The sequence below is a fragment of the Argiope bruennichi genome, chromosome 6 (genome assembly GCF_947563725.1).
Source record: "Argiope bruennichi chromosome 6, qqArgBrue1.1, whole genome shotgun sequence".
Taxonomy (NCBI): Eukaryota; Metazoa; Arthropoda; class Arachnida; order Araneae; family Araneidae; genus Argiope; species Argiope bruennichi.
Genome location: NC_079156.1, coordinates 129,256,060 through 129,283,018, shown reverse-complemented (window position 1 = coordinate 129,283,018; position 26,959 = coordinate 129,256,060). Strand labels below are relative to the sequence as shown.

The 26,959-nt window shown below is 32.3% G+C and overlaps 1 protein-coding gene across 1 annotated transcript; it reads left to right on the top strand.

Annotated features, from left to right (window-relative positions):
- Positions 1–354: 354 nt before the first annotated feature.
- LOC129972062 (CD151 antigen-like) lies at positions 355–26,169 on the top strand. The gene is made up of 7 exons (XM_056086043.1): positions 355–367; positions 3,788–3,876; positions 6,748–6,939; positions 12,245–12,319; positions 14,845–14,952; positions 25,181–25,336; positions 26,038–26,169. The coding sequence occupies exons 1-7, from the start codon at positions 355–357 to the stop codon at positions 26,167–26,169; spliced, it is 765 nt and encodes a 254-aa protein (XP_055942018.1).
- Positions 26,170–26,959: the final 790 nt, after the last annotated feature.

The window sequence follows — 26,959 nt, the reverse complement described above, 5'->3', positions numbered from 1 at the left end:
AATATAAAATACGAAGTAGCATTTTCACGTTTCAAACAATGTATCCGGCACGTGTGAGAGTGTATTTTGCTTTTACCAACTTTCCTTAAATCCACAATGAAGTCACGTGGTGTGAACATGAATGGGATATTTTTCAGCACCTCGTAGTAGCATAATTGACTTCCAACTCGCTAACTGACAGTAATAGTACTTAATACTTTTTTCTATTTAATGCGTGATAGTGAGTTGAGAGTCTGATGCTTTTTTTCCTGACAACGTTTGACAACTTATACGTGAATTGTATTGTTAAAGACATGGTGGTTTTTGTTGTTGTGAAGATATGCAATCTGAATATATCTATATTGTTTAGTAAATATGTTCCGTAGAGGTATGTGAAGGCACTAAGCAATCTAATTTTTTTTTTTTTTTTTCGTTTTGATATAGAGCTGTTGGCACGTACTTTGATTCGACAAAAAGAGGAGAAATATGTTCTTTATTTGGTGAATACTTCCTACTTAATTACATTTTCTTAATTTTTTTTCTTTTTTTTTATCTCTCGTATTTTTAAATTTTAAATGAATAAGGATCACTCTCAATAATTCATTTGGTAAGCTTAATATTATAAACTGCTAAATATATATATATATATACTGTATAATATATGCTGTATAAGCAGATATAGTTTTAAAACAAAACAAAAAAATATCTCCAAAAACTATAGTGAAAGCAAGTAAAACCAACGGGAGTGATCAACCAAAAGCGTTTTCGCATACTTTGTAATCAACTTGTCGTGCCAGAGAACGCCTTGCATGGCATTCGTATAATAGTTACGAAATATTAGCTTTTGACGTCAATTTAGTATTTTTACTGAATTTTGGCGAGTTATTTGGCATATTAATCTTTGGCGCGCGTTAATAGTATCCAAAAATCGAATTTGTGGTTTAGACGAGATTTTATCAACTAATTGAAACAAAAATACGACATAAAACTGCATATGCAGTCACAAAATTCCATATCAAATTTGATATATTTAAGTCATTGCGTTTTTGAATTATCGTGTTTATTTATTTTTGAAAATGCAGACCGACAGACAGTCAATCCATATTTGGATTTGGCACAGAATTTGGCATGTGTCTACACTACAGATGTTAAATCTGTGTACTGAATTTTGTCCATCTAGCTCTCTTCATTTCGTAATTATAGTGTTAACTTACATTTGATCAGATACTATGATCAGAATTTGCTCAAAATTTGGCAGAAATCTCCAAATTTGTTATAAAGACCGTATACCTAATTTCTACCATCTAGCTGAAATAGTCATCTTTGTCACAGACAGACGGACTTTTTTTTCCAAAAACATGTTTTTTTTTTGTTTTTTTTTTAACTTGGGAGAGGTTCAATACATAAAGATTCGTCAAAATTTCGAGTTCGAATTCTTTGACGATTACTATACTTTCTCTATACTACGTATAAGAAAAAGTAAAAACAATTATGTTTAGAAAATATCGATCAAAACACAGAAATTAGCTACATAGGTACCTTTTAGCAATAGCTGAATTTATTAAAATTTTTGACTAGTTTAGCTATTTTCAACTCAGTTCAACATAAATAAGAATAATTGAAGTTGGCATACTGGTTTTTCTAGCTAGTCAAGAACCATTTAGCCTATATGGTGGATTACGAGTATTATCATAGTATTGTAGTACGTCTATCAACCTGCAGATATCTGATAGATGGTTCAGAGTTAAATAATATTGTTACGAATTTAGAGTATTGCTTACCTGTTCAGTAAGTTTCATTGTAAGGATGATAGTTTTACAAATATAATAATGGTTGTTGAATATATGCCGAGTCAATGATCTCCGGCGTCAATGCCATTGATCTCCGGTGTTGGCAACAGATAGGGCGATCATTTGGCGACTTAGAGACGAATTTAACGACTTTGGAGACAAACATGTAGGACCCTGAATATTCGAAAATCTTGACTGTGCTCTGTGACAGAACCTATAAAAAGCGAAGACACACAAACAAGAATGGTCGAAAAATCGAATCAAGAAAGTAGAATTCCCGCTGGGCGCTTTCCACTGTTACAATGGTTTACTAGCTATCTTCTGCTTTTATGTAGCTATTTACTACTAGTGCTATTATTTGTACACTTCGACTGTATTTTATTACTGTATATTTGTGTTTTTGAATAGATTTAAAACATCGTTATTTGTTACTGAGCCTGTTAGGCTTTCCAACCGTTCAACCCATACACGGATTTTGGAAATTTTATGTAACAATACTCTTGGAAAAATCAAATCAATAATCGAAAACTAAAAATGGTAAACAATGCAAGAATAAACAAAATCAAGTACCATTTTTCAAGTTAAATTGTCGAATGAGTAGTACTTTGTATTGAGATTAAATAACCTAAAAATTAATAGATTGTTTCTTTAATCAGTTAAAAAAAGAATGTAAAGAGTTCGCTAGTATGACAGCTTCCTGCAGGTTGATATGGTGAACAATGAAAGTGACAAATGAGGCGACAGTCATGCTTTCCTCTTGATCAACATCGAATGGGTCTTTTCTTCTTTGTATTTGTAATAGTGACTTGCGAGTTAGGAGCAGTGTTTTCTCTTGTTTAAATCATATCTAAGGTATTCAAATATGAAAATCCTTCAACCGTGAAGGTGAAAAAATCAAAATGATTTCACAAAAACAAAATGGCATTTGCAGCACTCCATATGTGACAATAGCAGCAGGGAAAGATACTTTCGTATGTAAGCAATTTCCTTTAGTGACAACAACGTGCAAATGTCACAGTGGTTGTAAAATTTTGTTTAAGGAGTATCCACAAGAACATTTTACGGGGTTTTATTAAAACAATGACAATGGTCAAAGGTTAAGATCTATTTTGTTGTTCCTCATTGACTTAGTCGCCAATGGAGTAATCCAAACAAGCAAGCAGAGTAGCTTTTCTGGTTATCTTATTTCAGATTTATTTGCTAGTATTTTACCTCAATGAATTGCACACCTACTACTTTGGCGACTTGATATTCTTGGTGAAGTGAACATTAAAATAAATTTCAACCGGATTGATAGGTAAGACTTAAAGTTGTTGTCCAGTTTCTCGCCAAACCCGGCAAAAACGTGCAAAACACTCAAAAATTTGCCGAAGTCCAACACTCTGAATAATTACAAGAAATGCTAAAATATGCCTTTTAGTGTTACAAAAAAAATCACTCAGAAATATCTACAATTAGCGAAAAATCGCCAAAATAAGTTTTGTGGCGGGGCGTAATTTGCAAGTCGAGCATATCAAGGTACCTCCTTTCTTAATTAAGTGAAGGAAATTTATTGTTAATCACATGAGAAAAATAAAATCTCTTCTGAAAGGAGACATCAGAGTATAGAAAGACAACATTCGGAAAAAGAACATATTCATGCTTGTGAAAATACATTTTAAAACATTCCTAATTTTTCAGCAAACATATACAAGCGGTCTACATATTCTCAAAAATTAAAAGAAACTCGTATTCACAGAGAGACATTGTAAAAGCTAGTTATGTGCAAAAAAGTTTTTCTAGAATTTCTCAACAGTTTCTTCTTCAGCAGATGCTACCTACTTTTACCAATTTTATTCTTTACTTTATTTCTAATGTCTATTATAGATCCGTGGATATCGTGATTGGAAATAGATTCTACATCTTTCATTCATCTTTTAAAAATAAATGACAAAAATATAGAAGAAAATCGCCACATATTTTGTTATATAGTGTTAATTTGAAGATATCAACTTGCCGCTATTCTTATCTTCTTTTAGCGGACACGGACATTTTGGTCCTACATAGCGACGAAGTGAGACACGAAGCTCTGAAAAGGACTCTCCGTGTTATCAACTTCTTCTTATGGGTGAGAATTAATGCATTTGAATATAAGAGTAAAAAATGCAAACTGTATTCAAACCCTTCGTTTTAAAAATTCTTTATTGGTCTGAATTCATGTGACGAATTAATACTGTTTGTAATCTGCAAAAATCATTTACTTTCTGAGAAATACACATATATTTATTTAAATCAATCAAAAACTAGAAATTAATCTCCACTGCCAGTTTTAAAATAAAATAATGAAAAAATGAGTAGTCCGAGAAGTTGTCCTTGACAGTACAAAATGCTCTACAATATCTTTTCGATACTGGCCAGCACTGAGAATACTGAATGTTAAGGATAAAATGTTAGACAGTCTCTTTGTGATGATAAGGAAAACACTTGGCAGGCGAAGATAACAGGCGCTTATAAATGTAAAGCACTGATAGCCGATTTGAGGGGTCACATGCATAAACACAAACCCTTAACAGATACCCTTAACATGTACCCTTAATACACTTAACAGATGATAAGGGTATTAACGTGACAGTGAATATATATATATAGTAAATGGTTGTCATTTTCTTATACTTTTTACTTTCTCGTACGTAAAGTGTACAAAGAGAAAATATTACAAACTAAATTTTATTCCTCCTGCTTGCTCCAATGTTGAATTATCATGGCCGCAAGCAGAAACACGGATAAACCTGTAACCTACTTCTACTCCATAAAGTGCCAATACTAAACAGGTTGGTACTAATTTTTTTTCTGCGGAATTCATCGTCCCGTGTCCTTTACAATCTATATATGAAATGTGATTCCATTTCGTTCATTCGTTTAAACTGAATATGCCTCCAAAATGGGAAATTTATTTTGTGGCCACTCTGTACTTAGATATTAAGCAGAATTCTTCTTCCTCAACATCACGCAATTAAGTATTTGACGAAACAAGGAAAAAGTTTAAATTTCATTTCAATAATGAAATATTTGGTAAAAATAATGCAAAATAATTTTTTTTAAATTACCAATATTGTAGAAAAATTTGCTCGCCCATTAAATTAGTGTCATAAAAAGACATATTTAAAAAAAATTAAATGGTGTAAAAATCAGTTTTATGCAATAATATTTTCGGAAGTTGTTATGAAAAAAAAACTTAAAAATCTTGATTACTTTTAATTAATTAAAAATTCTAATTAAAATCTCAAAAACCCCGCTCCAAGATACACATTCTCCTCCCTCCTCCAAAAAATATCTGCAAATTTGGGGATTCTAGGTATAATGGTCTATAGAGCCAATATAGCTCTCAAATGCACACAATTCTTTTTTTATCATTAGTAGAAATAAATTATATTCTTGTTTATTCTTTAATTTTTAAGACAGTAAACAAATTACTTCATCTATAAAGGGGACCTTGAAAACTTTTATTAGTTGAAACGGATGACTAATGAAAAAATAAGACGTCCTAGTCTAGACCTACACAATAATAAAAATCTAGCTTTGATGTCAATGTCGTAAAATAACAATAGGCTCTTTATAAATAACCTCAATATAAATAATATCTTTTTCTGTTCTCTTCTACAAATACAGATTAAATTTGAGGCACCTTTCAATTACTTTTTAAAAGGTACAAATTCATCCAATGATTTTACTTTTGTCTTATGAAGTACGACATGTTGGTTCGCTGAAAGTTTTTGTTGTGCTTAGTTCCCTTTAAATCTTTTATGCATAAGTTTATATGCATGGTACCCTCAATAAAATCTTATAAACATTAAATTGTAACCGTTTTTAAACATTAAACTGTTATTTTAGTAGCCATTTGTTCTTTTATTGAGTACATGAACTCTCCTAAAGAAGAGAAGTCGAGTGACATCATTTTTTTTACGCAAACGTAACTCTCTGCGTCATCCACCATTCAATTTGCGCATCATCTAACGCAGTAATTTCATTTTGTCGTTTTTCAAATAAAATTCTAAGTTTATATTAAAATAATCTCACGTATTTTGCTCTAGAACCTACAGCATCAAATATGACTCAGGGTTATTTCTTAAAAAGTAGGTACTCAGTCTAAAAAGAGTTTTTTGCTTTTAAATCAGTTTCTTAATTAATTAAAGCTGATCAAAATTTTAGCCTTTTTCCTCAATGACTCCGGAGAATATTATCACAAAATATAGTTTCTTTCAAAATTTTAAATGTAAAAAAAAACAAATCAGTTTTCCAATTAATAAATTTGCATTTAACATTCCAGTTCGCTTTGAATAAATTTTAAGAACACATTATATTAATTGTTATTGACATTGCCACATAAATGTTAATAAGGCTGCCACATTATTTTTAACTGTTTTAATAAACAAAAACCAGTTTTTTCATTAAATTTTTCATTCGCCTGCTTTTGTCGGTGTTAAAATTTTGATTAAAAAATTACTTTCTTCGGATATTACATTCAAAGCAGAATTTTCACTCTTGCTTTTATTTCCATGATAATGCTGGCGTCCTGTCATAGGGGTAGCGCGTATTCCCCATGATCTGGGCGTAAAGTGTTCGAGTCCCGGCATGATTGATCTTCTTCTGTGATCTTTCCGTGAGGTGTGTGAATGTGCTCATATGTAAAAAGGGGTTGCGCAAGCGAATGTGACGCATGAAGCAGCTAAGTCGTACTCTTTGCCCTAGTTGGCGCTACTGAAAAACAAGAGACGCTCACTCGGCTTAAATCGCTAACAGATAACTGTCAGCGGGCTTGTAAAGTGCCACAAGTCACAACAACAATGATAATGCTTTTATGCCGATATTCTGTAAAAGAGTGAAATGAACATCGTTATGCACAGAATGCAACGGCTGAGGCAAGCCAGCCGAAAATGAAATAGGTGATTATAAATTATTAGCATCAATATTTTTTTTTTCATTTTTTTTTTTCGAGCAGCTAAGTGGGGCATCCGTGGTGAGCACGGGCACCTTCGCGAATGTGGATATGCAGCACTCAAACATCCTACTCGAATTGCAAGTCTTCTCCATCGTGAACATCCTGCTCATCGTGTCCGGAAGTGTCATCGTCGCATTTTCCATTATCACCTGCTTCCAGTACTTTTTCAAGAAGAGGATCACCCTCTGCGTGGTGAGTTTTCTCTCAACATCATCTACAACCAGCGGGAGTAATCGCACCGAAACTATCTCGCATTCTTCCTAATAAAAATGTAAATCCCTCGTATAAAATTTTGGACTTTGAGGAATGCCATTAGCCCCACCCCCTTCAAGTACTCAGATTTTTGTTTTTAAAGTTCTACCTATAAACGTTTTGTTATTCGTTGTATAATGAAGAAATACCGAGTACGCATTTTAGACGCCTTTTTGTCAACTCAGGAAACTAGAATTTATCACACAAATAGAATTTTAATTTCAAGATCACTTACCTAATTTTATTTATTTATAAAGCTGTACTTTTAAATTGGCGAGCTTACGAGCATGAGAAGCTACAGACAGCTAGACGATCGATCCCTTGACGGTTTTGTTTCAAATTTATATATATATATATATATATATATATATATATATATACTAAAGTATTAGAATCAAGTTAATAGGAAAAACAAAAATCAAATAAAAATTAAACCAAAAAAATTATTAAAAAAATATTAAAAAAGAATCCGGCCTGAAGACTTTTTCAAGGGTCACCCTCAGGCAGGGATTCAAATAAAGGGATTTTTTCTGTGAGGACATACAGACATAAGTCTAATAATGATTCCTCGTGACCCGAAAATCCCCTGAAATTATGCTCAAGAGATATACCATTTTAACAGAAAGGAAATACAAAATAACAAATTAGAAAAAAATAACCACAAAGTAAAAATACAATAAAAACAATAAAAATAAAAACAAAAACAGCATTAAAATTAAAATTAAAATTAAAAACGAAAAGGCCAGAACATACCATCCAACAGTGAAGGAAACTTTAAACAATCGTTTGTGATTTCCTGTTTTAAAAAAAGTTAACGGTAAATTATGTAAATAGAGGTAGGCACCCAGCGCCATCTATTGAGTGATCCAATATGCAAGTAAAGTTCTATTTTTATTTAATTTTTATTATATTTAATAATTTATATAATTTATATATAATTTTTTATTTTATTTAATAGTTTTTTAATAATTTTTTTGGTTTAAATTTTATTTGATTTTTGTTTTTCCTATTAACTTGATTCTAATACTTTAGTATCAATTCATCTGTGTTTTAGAAGTAGCTGCAATTGCGCTCTCTAAATACTATGAAGTTCCTTTTTGGTTTTAGTTTAAATAGGTAATAAATTTTAATTGCGATTTCGAAACTGTTTTGTTTCGTTTTCATTTTAGTTTCGTTTTCAAACTTTTTCTTACTTTAGATTGGTTACTTATATATATATATATATATATATATATATATATATATATATATATATACAGTGGCTCAAAAAATTGAGAATACACCTTACGTTTACTTGATAAATGCGACTTTCAATATAAATAACACATTAACGGGAAGTGCAAACATGATTTTATTTTTACACATAACAAATGGTTTAATTTAGAGTAAAAATAAAGAAAAATCAACGAAAAATATCTAAATTGAAAATTTTAAGAAGCATTTTAAATAAACATACGCAGAATTTTGCCTCAAAAAAGTGAGAATACACCAATGAAATTTTTGCAACATCACGCATAGAAACAAAGTGTCACTATTAAATTGCATGTCTTTTGGCTCTTATAATGGCCTCTAAACGTCATGGTACCTATTTGACCCATTTTTGGTGGTATTTGAAGATATTTTACCCCATTCTTCTTGCACCACTTGTTTTAAATGTGTTTTGTTTCTAATTTTGTGTCTTTGAACCCCTTTTTTGAGTATGGCACACGAATATTCAATAGCATTGATGTCGGGGTACTGTGGTGGTGTGTGTAACTGCTGTTTACAATGAAAAAGACACCATATTTTGAAGTTACGTGCATTCTGTTTGGGGTCGTTGTCCTGCTAGAAAATGGAATTTCCATCTAAACCCAAATTTTTAACACTTTCCTTTAGATTGCTGCTACCATATGGTTCATCCAACTTGTTGCAAAAACTTTTCAAATCATAGGCAGAAGAGTAAGTGCTTAAATTGTGCCAAATGCCATTAAACGAGCTGGATATAAAAGTAGCATTGTTAGAGAGAAACCGTTCACCAGCTTGCAAATTCAGAAAAAGCATTTGAAGTTTGCAAAAACTCATCAATTGAAGACCAATAACCTTTGGAAGAAATCTATATTTAGTAATGAAAGAAACCTCAACATTTTTGGCAGTGACAACCATCTTACTGTATGGAGAAAGCCTAATACTGCTTTGTATCCAAAAAATTTACGTCCTACAGTTAAACATGATGGTGACTCCGTGATGATTTGAGGTTATATGGCTTCATTCGGGTAGGAAGTTTAATTTTTATAGATGGCATTATAAATGATACGGTTTACTTGGATATACTTCGCAGCAATCTAAAGGAAAGTGCTAAAAATTTGGGTTTAGATGGAAATTTCATTTTCCCGTAAGACAACGACCCCAAACAGAATGCACGTAACTTCAAAATACGGTGTCTTTTTCATTGTAAACAGCAGTTACACACACCACCACAGTACCACGACATCAATGCTATTGAATATTCGTGTGCCATACCCAAAAAAGGGGTTCAAAGACACAAAATTAGAAACAAAACACATTTAAAACAAGTGGTGCAAGAAGAATGGGGTAAAATATCTTCAAATACCACCAAAAATGGGTCAAATAGGTACCATGACGTTTAGAGGCCATTATAAGAGCCAAAAGACATGCAATTTAATAGTGACACTTTGTTTCTATGCGTGATATTGCAAAAATTTCATTGGTGTATTCTCAATTTTTTGAGGCAAAATTCTGCGTATGTTTATTTAAAATGCTTCTTAAAATTTTCAATTTAGATATTTTTCGTTGATTTTTCTTTATTTTTACTCTAAATTAAACCATTTGTTATGTGTGAAAATAAAATCATGTTTGCACTTCCCGTTAATGTGTTATTTATATTGAAAGTTGGATTTATGAAGTAAAAGTAAGGTGTACTCTCAATTTTTTGAGCCACTGTATATATATATATATATGCTTTAGACGCTTATATTATGTACCATTCATTTACGCAAATTGTTGCGCTTTTAAGTCATCAGTTTACATTCATGCGATGTTTTAATATTTTACGTATATATGTATTAATATTTTACGTGCTAAATCTGCCTATTACATTTTGTCTGTCCATCTCTTGACATTTTCTAACTATCGTGTCCTCGGACAGAGATACTTTTCCTGAATGGATTTCATTCAAAATTTTAGATATCTACAAATTCAATGTAAAAACAAAATACCAAACAACATCCATCTAGATCAAAGTATTTTTGAATCATCATGATCACAGATAGACAGAATTCTCAAATTGTGTTTTTTAGACTTCGAAACACAAAAACATTTTTCGAAACATAAAAGCTCGTTAAAATCTCACTTTTGAAATTTTTTGACGATTTTAGTATTTTTTTATGAAAAAAAATAAAAAATAGGAAAAAAACTAAGAAAATAGAAAAAAAATATAGACTAGAAATAAGAAAACAGAACAAATTAAGAAGATGAGTTTTACCCTCAATATTCTCATATATATATCGGTACAGCCTATGTATCCATTCATCAAATATTCAAAAAAAAATCAATTAGAATTTCTGTTCACACGACCCCTTAACTTAAGTTTAATTTAGCTGTTAGTGCGTGTCAAATTTTATCTGAATGGCGTATTGCGTTATTGGCACATTAACAGACTGACCAACAGATAGAGATTTTTTGGCGGATTTCCTATAAAGTCCATTAAAAAAAATATCTAAAATTGTGTAATCAAATTCTATAAAATTGTTTATAAATTTATCTTAAATTTTTTTCTATTTGAAAATCAAAAGTTTTATCTTTACACTGAATGGTTCTGTTGCAGATTGTGGTACACAAGTACAGCATATGAAGGCTACAGTAGCTAATCTCAGCTCGTGACTTTATTATCTTGAAATTGAGATTACAAACACTTATACACAGTATCTTATAAATAACAAACATTAAGTAAGTTTAAAAAGAAACTCATCATTTTTAAAATAGAATGTGGGGTTGGAAACGCAGAGGATAACGACTGCAAGGGGTTCTTTGGAATTAAATAAAACATTAAAAATAGATATACCAGTTTTAATGTATAGTATAATGAAATGCAATAATAAATACAAGGCCAAACAATACATTTGCATGAATAGTAACAAATATAATATGTATCACTTCGGGCTTCATGCAAATGGATTATTGCATTATTGTGAATTTGTACTCTATTACTGAATGCAGTAAATATTATTTGGTATATACTTTTCTTTTGCTTAATTCATCTTCAAAAATTCTTTTATAATATACCCTCTTTGCCATTTTGACTCCACTTTCTGTTGTAAAAAAATAACTTCTTCCAATATATCTGAAGTTCCCTTAAATTTTTTTAACTTTCTTGTGAGATACTCTGTAAAAATTTTTCAGAAATTTTTCGGAATTTGCAAATTTTATAAATCAAATAATTCAATGCAATGAATCATTCTGGAAACTAAATAATACAAGGCAAATGATTATTCAATAAATCAAATAACAGAAAGCAAACCATCATTCTTCAAATCAAATAACCGAATGCAAACGAAAATTCTAAAAATTAAATAATACAAAGCAAACGATCATTCTACAAATCAAATAATTTAATACAAACGAAAATTCTAAAAATTAAATAATACAAAGCAAACGATCATTCTACAAATCAAATAATTTAATACAAACGAAAATTCTAAAAATTAAATAATACAAAGCAAACGATCATTTTATAAATGAAATAATACAAAGCGGACGATCATTCTTGAAATTAAATAATACAAACGATCATTCTACAAATCAAATAATACAATGCATACGATGCATTCTACAAATAGTACAATGTATACGATGCATTCTACAAATAATACAATGCATACGATGCATTCTACAAATAATACAAAGTGAACTATCATTCTCCAAATTAAATAATACAAAACTGACTATCATTCTAGAAATCAAATAATACAAAACGGGCGATCATTCCAGAAATAAAATGACATAAAGTGAACAATTACTCTGCACAAAACGAGAAACAAATACAAAGAAAAAAAAGTTTTTAATCAACTTGCTTTCGATCAGTTCAGATCTCAGTACTTCCCACTTTGCTGGCATATATTAAGCAGTTATGGCCAAAGTATTAAAAATAAGAATTCGCTCAATTTTTGCAAACAATCTGTAATATATTTTCTGAATTTAAATTGTCTTTCTCCTGTTCCAGATACTAATGTTTTTATTACTTTTTCAGTTCACCTATCTGGGAACCCTAGTATTTGTCTTGCAATGTGTCATAGCTTCTCTTTCTTTCACCTGGAGAGAAGAGGTATGCTATGTTTATGCTTAAGGTGATAAAACCGTATTACGTTAAAGAACTATTGAAGAGTTCATTTATCTTATACAGAAATCTATTCATATTAAAATCGGTATGGAAATGTGGGCAATCATTTCTGATTATAAACTTATATTCTAAGAATTTGTATATACTGAATCTATCTGAATGCAAGCGTAAATCAGAGGAAGTGATCTCCCCAAACCTTTTCCGCATACTCTCTTATAAAGGTGTTATTCCTAGAGAGCGCCTTGTATGGCATTGGCTAACAATAGTTACGAACTATGAACCTTTGGCTCTCTTTGTTTCAGACATACCGTCATTTTTTAAATGTGTTTTTCGAACTCATGGGAGGTCTAAAATGTGGAGAGGAATCAAAATCTCGAGTTTGAATTTTTTGACGATTACAATATTTTTTCTATATTTCGTAGACGAGAAAGTAAAAATGCCAAATGAATTTTAAAGAACTGAAGAGCCCGTCTCCTATTTCCTTCAGTAGGATGGACCATACTGTCTTCGAGTTTGAATTTCGTATTCGCGACCGGAAGATAATTGATTTCAGACTTGATTCCATGGAAAATTCATTATGTGGCTTATTGAAAATTAAAAATAAATCCGCTAAATCAGAAAATTATAAATCCGCCAAAGTTCAGTATCCTTCTGATGACGTAGCGTAAAAGTTTGGAGAAGGAGTTGCTACTTCAGTTGCCGTTCTCATCCTTTGACAATGGTTTAGAACTATGAAGTCCGTCCCAAATTAGCTTTGAAGTACCTTCAAAAGAAGATATTAATAACGAGACAATAATAAAACGCTTTCTTCTTGTATTTATTTGGAAATTGCTGTTTGTAATGCATGAAAGTGTTTGATGTACTTTAGCTATCTCAGAAACAACAATATGGCTTTCTTAATAACATATTTTCAGCATTAAAAAAAAAAGAAACTTTTTTTCAGGTGTTTCTTTGTAGACCGATTTACTAATTATTCAAATGAAAGAAAAAGTTATTAAAAGTTTATTTTGATAGACTATACATTTTCCTTCGCACACCAGATATCCCTTTTACTTTCTTGTATATGAGTTTAGTTTAGTTTAGTTATATTAACGTCCCGTTTGAAGCAACACTAGGGCTATTTTGGGACTGACCTCGTCATTTTGAACCGCAGTCAGATGACGAGGACGACACCTGAGCTGGCAACCCCCCCCCCTCTCCACACCACACCACACCAGCGGGAGGACATTTCGTCTGGACGGATTTAATGTGTAACAGACCCCCTTACACGACGGTTCATCGGTGGAATCGGGTCTCGAACCTGAAACTATCCGGTTCCGAAGCCGAGACCAGGCCACCGCGGCCTCTTCTTGTATATGAAGTATAGAGAAAATACTGTAATCGTCAAATGGTTGGAACTCGAGTTTTAAAGAATCTCCATGTTTCAGACCTCCAGGAGTTCAAAAAACGCATTTTTGAAAAATGTCTGTATGTCTGTGACAAAGGTAATTCAAAAACGCTTTGAACTAGATGGATTAAATTTAGTACGCTGTTTTACACCAAGATTTCTATCAGATTTTGAACAAAATCCGTTCTGAAGAAGATCCGTTCTGTCGGGCTGCTCGAATATCAGTTAACACGATGACTAAAATCTAGGAGAGCTAGATAGATGAAATTCAATCAGCAGTTTTAACATCTCTAGCGTAAGCATCTGTAAAATTTTGGAACAGGTCTAATAAAGGGTTGACAGCCTGTCGGTTTATACTCTCAGATGCACGTAAACCCGATAATTAAAAAACGCAACGACTTAAATATAACGAACTTGGTATAGGATTTTATGACTACAAATGTAATTTTGGGTCTAATTTTTGGTTCAATCGTTGGAAAAAACATGTCTAAAAGACAAATTACATTTTTGGATACCATTTACCGCATGTCAAAGATGAATCGCCAAAGATCACATGATATATTCAATGAAAATGCTAAATTCGCTCCAAAGGTTAATATTTTTTTAACTATTGTACGCCAATGCCATGCCAGTCGTTCTCTAGAATATCTTTATTAGAGAGTATACGAGAAAGTTTTGCGTGACCACAGCCGCTAGTTCAATCAATTATTTGTAGATAAAATTACTTCTGGCTACTTATTTCATTTGAATACTTTCTACGTTGGCATGATAGCCTGGTATTAAGGTTTCAAATAGGAGATTGGAAAATCCAAGCTCAAATCACGCTTATACTAAAGTTTCCCTGCAGTATAATCGGGTCAGGACTGCATTTAATTTAGTGTAAAAATTCAAATGACTTTCTTCTGACATAATAGGAAAGTAAGGAAAAGTGGCGTCACCAAAAGTGTTTCCTATTCATCTGACCGTGGTTCAAATGAGTCCCAAAAATAATTCACATTTTCTTTCAAAACGATATGTTAACATAACTAAGTTTAATTAAAGCTGTATAAAGATTGTGCAGATATGTTCAAAATGAATTTCATTGATGATTAAAATCAGACACAGGTCTTAATAATAATTTCAGATTGGTGTGTTTGTGGAGAAAGAGCTGAACCGCTTTGTCCTCGAAGACTATAAGCAGGTGAGCAGAGGTCCAGGGAAACTTCTGGCCTTCGATCACATTCAATCAGCGGTAAGAGCGAAAAAGATTTTTATATGTTTTTATTAAATCTACGAATTACATATATGTAAGTCAAACTTTGTATTTAGAATACAGATTTCGTGGTTTCTTTCCATGAACAAATTATCAGAGGAATAATTAACCTTCTAGCCGCCTTTGGCGATCAGTTTGTTCGCCGCGATTATTGACTTTTTAGGTTGTTAATAGATTTATTTATGAAGTGCTTTTTTAAAAAAATATTTCACTTTATTATTTGATACGATTGAAAACATAAATCTATTAGAATGTGTTTTCTGCAATTTACAAAATGTATATATTAAGAAATAAAAGCGGAAATGAAAATCCTACAACGGAGTCAATGATTGGCTGAAAATCGTGATTTGAATGTTTTAGTGAATGAGTTTGAAATCCATCAATGAATTTAAAAACATTTTTACATTAAGTGTATTAAATTGAATCGAAATATCAAAATGAAGGGAAAATTCTACAAAAATTATATTGATATGATTAAGAAGGTAATTTTTTTTCATCTTAAGATAATCCAGAGATTACTTTTATAAGATAATAGTTTTAGAAGGCATGAACATCAATTTCCATAGGAAAGTCATAACGGTTACCTATTTGGCGATGGTTAAGACTATTTTTGCGCTCTATTTGAAACTGTTATTTTTTTTTATTATAACTGTCTGTTATTTTTAATTTCTTTTAAATCATCTTTCCTCTGATTGAAAGCGCATTTTGGCGACATGGCGAGCTATCTCCGGAGCATTTTCAGTGATATTTCGCAACTCCATTAAATAGCTAAGCGAAATGTTGAAGGAAGTGCATTTGTAAAAAGACCATTGAAGCAATCTGAAATTCGTACAATGATTTCTTAACATTTGGCTGTTGTCATTGTATTGGCCATTCGACAATAGATAAAACTAGCAATTTCTCTGCCACATACGTTAACATTTGTGTGTGTGTGTGTGTGTGTGTGTGTGTGTGTGTGTGTGTGTGTGTGTGTGTGTGTGTGTGTGTGTGTGTGTGTGTGTGTGTGTGTGTGTGTGTGTGTGTGTGTTTATTTTACACTAGAGTTATATTATTATATGTACAGAGAAGAAGCGATGAGATGACTCCTCAGTCTACATCATGACACAAGCGCAAATGGGATAGAAATTTATCTTTTCGGTGACTTTACTATGAGATTTTGATAGAGATTTCTTTGCCACGTCTTGACTTAGGTAAGGATATCTTAGGCATATTTTAAAAAGATGTACTGGTGTTAAGAGTTTTTATACCTATGTCCCTGGTGTAGAAATCATGGAATCGGCAATTTTGTCAAGCGCGTGTTAGAAATAATTAAATAAAAATGTGGAGACTGGATCAGGAAATAAGAGATTGTTTTAGATTGAAATTATCATGGGCTAATTTAAGATAAAAAATAGGAAGTTAATTAAAATTTAATTTAGATTTAAAATATAACTACATATAGATTGGTAAATGCTTTATGTGTACCGATTCCAAATGTAAAGTTACACACATGAAATACGTGGCATCTCGAATGATAGTTGTTTTATTGAAATGAAATTTTATAATTTCATTATTAATACCTGGCATGTGGTCAAAAGTATCCAAAAATCGAATCTGAATTTTAGTCTCGTTTCTTCGAACCAATTGAAATAAAGATTTCACACAAAACTACATTAGTAAACATATCAAATTTGATATATTTGCGTTTTTGAATTATCGCGTTTACATATTTTTGAAAGTACAGACCAACAGACCGTCAATTCCTCGTTTCTTATGGCTCAAACATTTGATAAGTGTCTACATTATAGATGTTAAATCTGTGTACCGAATTTCATCTGCCTAGCTCTTCTCGTTTGGAAATTATCTTGTTCACTTATATTCGAACAGCCGAACAGAAAGACTTCCTCAGAATGGATTTTGCTCATAATTTGATAAAAATATACAAATCTGATATAAAAACCGAGTACCAAATTTCACTTGTCTAGCTTAAGAAGCTTTTGACTTGTCTATCCCGAGTTCGATTTTTTTGACAATTATAATACTTTATCTATACTTCGAATACGAAAATGTAAAAAAACAATGAGTTAAAAATATACAAGTGAACAATTAAGGAATATTCTCGAAAGGCAACAATAAAGGAATTTTTTAATTTTTATTTTTGAAATAAATTATAGATAATCTAAGATAAGTGAGGGGTATTATTTTTTAATTTTTTGCTTTTATTATTTTTTGTTTCTTTTTCCTTGATGTGATAAAAATATAGATGATTTTATCCAATTCGACAATTATCATCCATCAGCTCTTTTTATCAAAATTTTTAAATACGGTCGTGATCGCATTGAATATCAGCTACAATGTCATAGATTTTTCGGCATGAAAAATATGTGACACTTTAAAAGAAATATTTAAATGACAATTTTTTTATGTGATTTTTCATTTTCTTCAAAAATTAAGTTTATTTGCGCATTATTCTACAAAAAGTAAAAATAGTGCTAAATAAACTTGGCTTCAAAAAACTTAAATAAAAGCAGAAGTTTCTACCGATCTTTAACAAACAATGACAAAGTTTCATCGTGCCTAATAGAAATCTTAAACGTTTAAAAGAAAGCAATTTGTGACGGGGAAACCATAAGTCAAGAAATAAAATCATTCATTCATCTTGTGGCAGAATGCAGGGTTCTGCAACTCAACTCGTCTAGTTAAAGGCTGAAAGAAAGTGCTAAATCCATTGGAAAAGTTTGAATTTTCAAAATGTGGAAACAATCTACCCTACTCAAATAAATTTTGCTAACAATTCACGCCTTATTAAATAATAAAAATAATAAATATTTCTTGAATTTTTATTCTACAGAAATTTTGTCTCATTATCATCCAAATATAAACTATACACTTTCTATTAGTTTTCATTATTGTATGACAGAAGCGATGATTTTCAGGAATAGTTAAATGACGTACCCCTTTGCATTCAGTTATATCCTTTCAGACACCATTCAAAAAGGTTCATCATTTTGAAGTTTTATTTATTTATTATTTCTTATTGCTAAAAATATCTACAGAGTGATAGGAAGATGTAGATTGGTTTTTAGAGTAAATTCGACTTAAAACAATTACATCTATTTTCCAGTTTGGCACAGCTTGGTCAGTATTGGCCCTTGCGCCATAAAAAAACAATCAAATCAAATCAAAACATTTATTTATTTTCGGAACAATAAAAAGTACTTGTATCAGGTGAATAATTATGCATCGAATTGCTTGTATGAGTACAAAGTGTCAGCTTATTTAGACCAGGATTTCCCAAACTGTGAATCTCGAGTCATTTTTTTAATAAGTCTTAAATGTTTTGTTCCGCATTTATTCAAAACTCCGGCATTTTAGCTTTTTCAAATCCGGAATTCCCGGAGTTTTTTTAAGTTCCCTAACTTCCACTCATTCAGTCTTGTTAAACTTAAGATTTAGTTTAACAAGATAAGATGATAGACAAATTAAATTTTTTTCAAATGATAATTTGTGATATGTGACTGTTTGGACACTTTCATTTACAAGTTTCAGCCAAGGAAGTGGTTTTCCCGAAACTTTCTCGCGTACTCTCCATTTAAGGGCATATCCGCCTCCCACCGCGTAAAATTATGGATTATGGGTAAAGCTGCAAATGCACGGTTTTTACGAAAAATAGTTACACTGGCATGAATTTAACATTTTTAGTGAATCTATCGCCAATGTCTGCTCATATGAATATTTTTAGATTCTAATGAAGTACTTTTTATTTTTAACAATAAAGGATAACAATATTATATTTAAAAGAAAAATACGAAATACAAAGGGCAACGCACAGCACAAATATAAATAAAGATGACACTTCGAGACATCATCACACACAAATAGCAGATCGTTACTAAGCAATCATAACAACATAAAACTCTCAAAGAGAATTCTCCGTATATTAATACTTAAAAAACAAAATTTATTCAATCATTCTGTGTACGCTTCCGCATTTTTAGCTGTCACGTGAGAGCATCAAAAGATCTGGAAGAATTTCGTAACTTGGCTCCGAATGGAGATATCGCCAAGATTCTTGCATAATCAAGAACTTTCCTTTTTACAGTGGTTCAGTAACCCGGCAGTCATTCAACATTCCTTAGAGTTATCAATAAAACTATTTTTTTACTACGAGAATAATTGCTCAAGGAGACAATATAACAGATCTGTAATACTATCCTCCCCCACCCTCACCACCCCCACACACACCGTTTCTCAATGACTGCATGCCTTATCAGTTACTTTACGCAGAATTATGGTCTTTAGTCAGTACGGAAATAACAGATTAATGAGAATTGACGACCTCTGAACTCTGTAAGCAGCACTGTTTAGTTTCTTGAAAGTAATATAAATTTCCGTCCTAGTTCTGTTGAAGCCTCGGGCTTAGACCTCTATGTCGATTCGGATTATACATCCAAACTTGGTTCCCCTATGCGAAACGGGGGTCTGTTGCTCTGATGTCGTAACGAATTTACATTTGCTGAATAAACTGATTGAGTCGCTCTCTTACATAAACCAATTCCAAACGTGCCTTCAAATTCTTCATTCACATATTCATTCTCTAAGGAAGGCATATTATTCAGTTCTCCAAAGTTCATGTCATATGGCAATTGCAACGCTCGACCAAAAAGTATCTCGATTAAAAATCTTCCAGTTACTTTAAGAGCCGTTTGGCCAGGTGAAAAGAGGTAAATATGTATCCCAATTCATTCAATTCTGTGACACAAATAACAAAGGATAATTTAAAATCGTGCGATTAGATCTCTCAGCCATGACACCGGATCAAGATGTAACTTTGTTGTTCGAATCTGCAGAATTTCCAAAATATTGTACAGTTTAGAAAAGCACGCGAAATTAAAATTTGTGTCTTGACCTGAATGTAAAAGCACGCCAAAATACGAAATTCGACCTCAAATGAATTCCTCAGCTGCAATCGAGGTATTCTGATCGGAAACTAGAAATGCTTCCGACCATTTCGTAAATAAGTCCATCAATACTAGGACATAGATTGTCCTACGAAAGTCCAAAGAAAATTCTAAAATATCCAAAGCTATTCTCTCGAATGATGCATCCACATTTTAGCTCTGCAAGCAACCTTTAATTCTTATTTTGGATCCTTTTTCGGGCTGCACAAGTTTGATATTCTTTGCGCCATTTTTCAACTTTGGTTTTAAATTGTTTCCAATATAATTGCCTTCGAATCTTACTTAATGTTTTCACAATTCCAACATGTGTCCAAAATGGTATCTAAAATGACCCCATAGTTTGAAATTTCTGTTTAGATGTTTGTTTTTGAAATGTCCATCTATTGGTCATACTAATTAATTATGTCGTTCTATTCAAACCAATTACAGTTATAGTTTAATTCATCGTTATTCACTATTGTTCACTAAATCTGTCAGTATCCTTCTAACGACCAGAGAATTGATTATTCATAAAAAACAGCAGTCTGAATTTACCATATCTTGCATTTTCTTATACCTTGTAATTTTATTTAAAAATCGGTGGATATTAATTATTGGATTCAATTGGAAATTTTTGTAAATTACATGCAATCTGAGTTGTGCCATTCTGAATACAGGATTTCATTCAATAAGTAGATGTTGCATCTTTCAAGAAAATAATTTCAAACTATTAGTCTCTATCGTATTGTTCCCAAAGGCAATTGCCTAAAAGTTCCATGATTTTAAGGGGCCAGAAGTCCTCGAGATTTTTTCTTTTGCTGTACTTTGACAGCTATTTAATTTTGTGCCTTCATTTAAATATACATAGCTTTATTCAAATTAAAAATCAAGTATTGTTCAAATTAATTTTTAACAATATTCCAACAATAACCAGTACAAGATTAATTACAGATACAGGATTTACGATATGGTATTATATAATTTATAAAAATTTCCGATAAGATTTGCCTTTATTTTTTTTATCTTTTTGCGATTTAAATTTCAGTTGTGCATGCTTTTATACGTAACATAAAAACTAGTCTTTTAGAAAGTGATCGACAATTAAGCGTTTTGCAATTCCAGTTTGTCAAACATTTACTACTATAATTAGTAAATTTTGACAAATTGAAATATAAAAGTTAAATTAAAACCAGCTGTATAAAAGTTAAATTAAAAGGTTATATAAAATTAAAGGCTATATGAAGGTTAAATTAAAAATCAATAAAGAAAATTTAATTTTGAAAGTTTTGAAGGGAAAAAGGATTACCTAGAAAACTTAATCTGTCACTTCCTAAACGTACCACATCAACGCTTTCTAACAATACTGAGCGCATACATATGTAAGTCCTTTGTATTTACATCACCACTCATTAATCCTCTTTGAGGGTATTCAGTTTGTCAAAATTTGTTACTTTAAACTACCTACATAAAGATAAAAATCTATAAAGAATATTTGTTTTGAGAGTTTGGAATGGAAAGAGACCTAATTTCCTTATCTAAGGACCTCTACAAGGCTTAATCTGACCTGTCTGAGTATAATACATCAACACTTTCTTACATTAATGAGCGCAAATGCATACAAGTCCCTTTGAAGTCTTGGATTTATCTTAGCAAATAATTTATACATCTTAAATAAATCAGATGCTCCACCAACTTTCCAAAGAAATAACAGCATTGGCTGGCCAGATCTGACATTATGTTCCCAATCAATTATAGACTCTTCCATTAACTGGGAGGTTCTGGATGATATTTCCTTAAGTGACCATAGATATATACAAACAACAATAGCATCCACTATAGCTAACCAGTTCTACAAAAGATACAAGACACGCCATGGGAATCATCCTAGATTTCTCAATATACTTGGTAAAGATATTTATTATCTAGAAAATAAAATAGCAACAGCAAGAAATTCCAGAGAGCTAAATGACGCTACAATAGTTCTTCAAAACTCTATTATTAATGCCTGCAACAAAACCTTCAAGATCAAAAAACAGCTTTTGTTAACGAAACCAAACTGGTGGACAGAAAAATTGGAAATTCATAAAAAGAAAGTAAGAGCACTAAGAAAGAGAGCACAGAGGGCACCAGAAATTGAAAAGCAGTGGAGATACCAGATCTTCAAGAAAGAAAAAACAGAGTACAAAAAACATATTAAAAAAGCAAAAAACACGGGCTGGAGAAATTTCTGCAGTTCAGCCTCCAACCCATATGGAAAGCATTACAAAGCCGCCTTCCGGAAATCTGTTTTCCCATCTCAAATTCCATACCTGATGAACAGTGACCCAAAAGGAAGTCTGAAGGAAGCAGCGCAAACCATCTTGGACCAGATTTTCCCATCTCCTGCTATTTCAACTAACTATAATTTAAACACTTCAACGCAGCCACTTGACCCTCAATTTTCCCTCCAAGAAATTTCAATGATTATAGACAACCTTCCGTCAGGTAAAGCTCCCGGTATTGATGGAATTGACAACCTCCTTCTTAAAATTATACACAAGCGCTTTCATAATATCTTCCCAACTCTCTTTAATAAGTGCCTAGAATTAAGTTGCTTCCCAGATTCCTTGAAAATAGGAAATATTATTTTATTCCAAAAACAAGGAAAAGATCAGAGACTGGCATCTTCATATCGACCCATTTCTCTCCTGCCAACAATCGGGAAGGTGCTAGAGAAATTAATGACCCAAAGGTTAACTTATCATCTTGAGACCACTAATAGCCTCAGCGAGCGTCAACATGGGTTTAGGGAAGGTAAATCTGTAGACACAGCCATCCATGAGCTGATAAACAAAATTCAAGCTGCAAGAAGAGAGGGCAAGCATGTCTTAGTGCTCTCTATTGATATAAAAGGAGCCTTTGACAACTTGCAACACAAAGATATTCTCAAAAGTCTGGATGAAAGTCCCTGTCCTTTAAACATCAATCGCCTCTTTCACAGTCTTCTCCAAAACAGGAAAGTGACCCTAATGACTCCAGAAGGTAGGGCCATGAAAGATCAGAAACAAGGCTGCCCTCAAGGATCATGCAGTGGTCCCGCTCTCTGGAATCTCGTAGCCAACGAAATTCTCAAGCAGGTCTGGCCAGAAAATGTACACATCCAAGCCTTTGCAGATGATTTTGTACTGGTTATCGAAGCGGACACAAAAATTAGCCTGGAAAGAGAAACTGAACTTGCAATAGCCAAATTTAATTCCTGGTGCTCAAATAATAAACTTTCCATCTCCACGGAAAAAACAACCCATATTTTATTCAGCAAAATGGCGAGAGGCCCCAGAATCATGTGGAATGGAGACATCATTAAGAGAAATAAATCTATTAAATATCTAGGAGTCCACATTGATGACCAATTAAACTGGCTAGAACACATAGAAAAACAAGGAGAAAAGGCCATTAAAATGCACCAAAACCTCAAAAGAATCGCTGGAAGCACATGGGGAATCTCTCAGAAACACAAAAGAGTTCTTTACAAGACAGTAGTTGAGAGAATGCTCGCCCATGGTTCATCAGCGTGGTGTCTAAACCCAACATATAGAATGAAGAGGAAGCTCTCCACCATTCAGAGACCATTTCTTCTCTACATTTCAGGTGCTTACCGCACAACTCCAACAGCAGCGCTACAAACCATTCTCGGCATTCCACCCCTGCACCTGCAATTACAGTTTGAAGCCAGACTAACGACAATATATCGCCTAAGAATCCCTCTTCCTCATAATATAACAGAGATACAACCAGAAGATCTAGAGAAGAAAGCAACTGGTTGGTCTACTCACCCTTCACAGCATCTCAATCCCAACCAAATTTCATTGGAGGATGAAGGAATAAATTTATCTCAAATAAATAATATCAATATCTTCACAGATGGCTCAAAAACAGAACATGGAGTTGGAGCTGCGTTTTGTGTTCTGTTCAATGATTCCTGGTCCTACCACTGGTCTGCCAAATTGAATGACAATAATACCGTTTTCCAAGCTGAACTCACTGCACTTCATGAAGCAGTAAAATATACATCTCAGTTTTCAAACAACAATACTTTTAAAATACATGTTGACAATAGAGCTAGTATCATGGCATCTTCAAATCCAAAGAGCACAAACCAAAAAGCAAGAGACATTTTTGGTGTCCTGCTTTCAAATCCAACAATAAAAATTTCATGGGTTAAAGCACACGCGGGCAATATAGGCAACGAAAAAGCAGATCAACTGGCAAAGGACGCAACGCAAAATGGGCAATTCTACATGCAAACAAAGATACCAAAACCACATATAAAAGCCCTCCTCCGGAAAGACATGCTTGAGGAATGGCAAGGATATTGGAGCAATGGTGTCACAGGCAGAAAAATTTTTAATATCTTACCTTCAGTCAACCTTAATCCCACTAACTGGAACAGAGAGGAAATTATTTTCTTCTCAGAACACGGCCCTTTTCCTGCCTACCTCAAAAGGTTCAACCTGTCTGAGAGTGACCAGTGCAGTTGTGGTGGGATAGGCACCGCACTTCATTATGCTACGGAATGCATCCTTACAATCTCCTGGCATATGAAAAAACCATCACCAAGCCATGAACAGGAATGGCTGAAAAGAGTCGCCGGCAACTTCCTTTCCAGACAAAAAATCCACAGTATAATTAAATTTATAAGTGGAAATAGAGACCTATTCTCGCCTCCATAGCACTCAACATCAAGTCTCATACCAAAAAAGACTAAGGGAAAAAACAAGCACTGCAGTCTCCTGTCACACATTTCAATCAAACAGAGATTGTCTTCATTTCTATTTCTCAAATCATTTTCCATCTGATTTTTTTTAACTGCATCCTGATCTACTATAACATAAAAAATGTGAACACAGATTATATGTATATTTTTACAAATTTTATCTCTCAATCTGCATTATATTTCTAAGCTAATTACTACAAATTATATTTCTAAGTTGAAAAATTATGTAAACGGTCTCATCATAATATAATTTCTTATATAATTGTAAATTTTGTAAATAGTTATTTTTGTTTCGTTTTCCTATTGTAAATATTTTGTTAATTAAATAAAATTCCCGTAACATGCCTACCAAACCGTTCAGTGACCAGAATGGTCACGGATACGGGGGTATGAGACGGCGTTCTGTTCTGTATCTATAGCATCTCTCTAACATATTAAATCTCTTTGAGCGTGCTTATGCTCACCGCAGTAGTCCTAGAATGAGATAGCTCTGAAAAATGAAACTGACACATTTTGATGCAGATTCTTCTTCTAGTATCATTGCTGTGGTGCAAACAACTACACAGATTGGCAACGCAGCTCATGGATACAAAGTCGGTCCAGTCCTAATGACCTGCCCGTCGTCTGCTGTCGGTCCACGGCCAGCATGGCCGACTGCAATCTCAACAACCCTGACATGGTATACAAGGAAGTGAGTTTTCCTGTTTTCATTCCACTGAATGACAATGTATATATGTTTGTCTGTTGACTCTTTACAGGAACAGGCAATTTATAACATAGAACTATCAAATTTGGCACAAACGGATTTTAAAGGGTTCAAATGTATTCTTCGGACTAATATTCTTCTAATTTTAGTTATTTAAAAATTAACAAAAATCTTGATGATCTTTTGCTGTCATTTCTGAAAATATTATGGCAGAATAAATTTAATAAAAATAGTTCTTAAAAGAACTATTTAAATTTTGCCAACTAGCTAAAAGAAAGTAATTTTTTAAATATTGGTCTTTTAACTATAAATTATTTCTATTTATATCACAGAAACATGAAATCATAAATTTACTAGGAAACTAAGGCATCAAAAATTTAACTTAGTTAATCAATTAACGAATAATCAAATTTTCAAAACATAAAAATAATGTATTGTCGTCGAGAAGATGCAAGTGCATAAAATTTCAAAATTCTAGTAAGAGTAAATAAAGGCGATTACAAAATTCCATTTTCACAAACATAAAATAGAAAAGTTAAGTGGAAATGTATAAAAGTTCATCTTGCAATAATTTAATATTTATCTTTTTAGTGATACCAGTTTAGATTTTCCATACTGTTTTATATACAATCATTTCAGTTTTTTTTTTTTTTTTTTCAAAATTAATTGTTTTTGTCTTTTTCCAGGGCTGCATAAAATTCCTGAAGGCGAGATACGAGATGCATTTTCTTATCATGGGTATCGTGGCCATCGCGGTTGCCTTTTTTCAATTCATATGCTTCCACCTCACAAACTATCTCATGTTCAAACTAGAATAACATTTTGAAGTATCTGAATGATACAAATACAGTTTATGTTCATCTGGGAGTTTTATGATTTATTTTAAAAAAAAAATAACTTGAAATGCATAAGGTGCAAAATTTTAAACAATTTTCTGATGTAGAAATGTTGCAATGTTGCCACTTTAATGAATCATGTGGGCAAATATTGATACATGCTTCATTTTCGTTTTCTGAAACTTGAAATATATGTAAAGAAAAATTACTGTTATCGTCAAAAAATTCTATCTAAAGACTGATGAATTTGCTCATTTTACTCCTTTTAGAATCCATAAAATTTAGTTTTAAAATTGTGTTGGTATGTTTTTGAATATGGGAACCCGAAAAGATTTCGACGGTTGAAGTCTGGTATGCAATCTTTGGAACTATAATATACATTATCTGTCAAATTTTCAGCATCATCAAGAAGTCTGTCCATACGCGTGCTTCAGAACACAAAAACTTAAAAATGGAACGACATATATTAATGGAATTTAACATATGATTTTATTATCGGAACTGTATATCTCTATCAAATTTGGACCTAATTGATCAAACAGACAAGCGAAAAAGTCGAAATTAAGGGTACAATGGACTTTGAAATGAGCAAAAATGGACGAAAACGTGCAATTTTATTTTTATCTTTTTATCACCAAAATATGTGTTTATATTAAACTAAAAGAGTATTATGAAATGTCTTCTTCAATAAAATACATATTTGGAGTATTTAAATTTAAAAAGTTCATCTTAATGGCTTTTCTCAAAATGATATTGTAATTAGATTCAAATA

Bases quoted from the DNA above. Each gene is read 5' to 3' on its own strand.
- LOC129972062 (XM_056086043.1), top strand. The intron at 6,940-12,244 runs GTGAGTTTTCTC...TTACTTTTTCAG, and splicing joins AGAGGATCACCCTCTGCGTG to TTCACCTATCTGGGAACCCT. The intron at 25,337-26,037 runs GTGAGTTTTCCT...GTCTTTTTCCAG, and splicing joins CTGACATGGTATACAAGGAA to GGCTGCATAAAATTCCTGAA.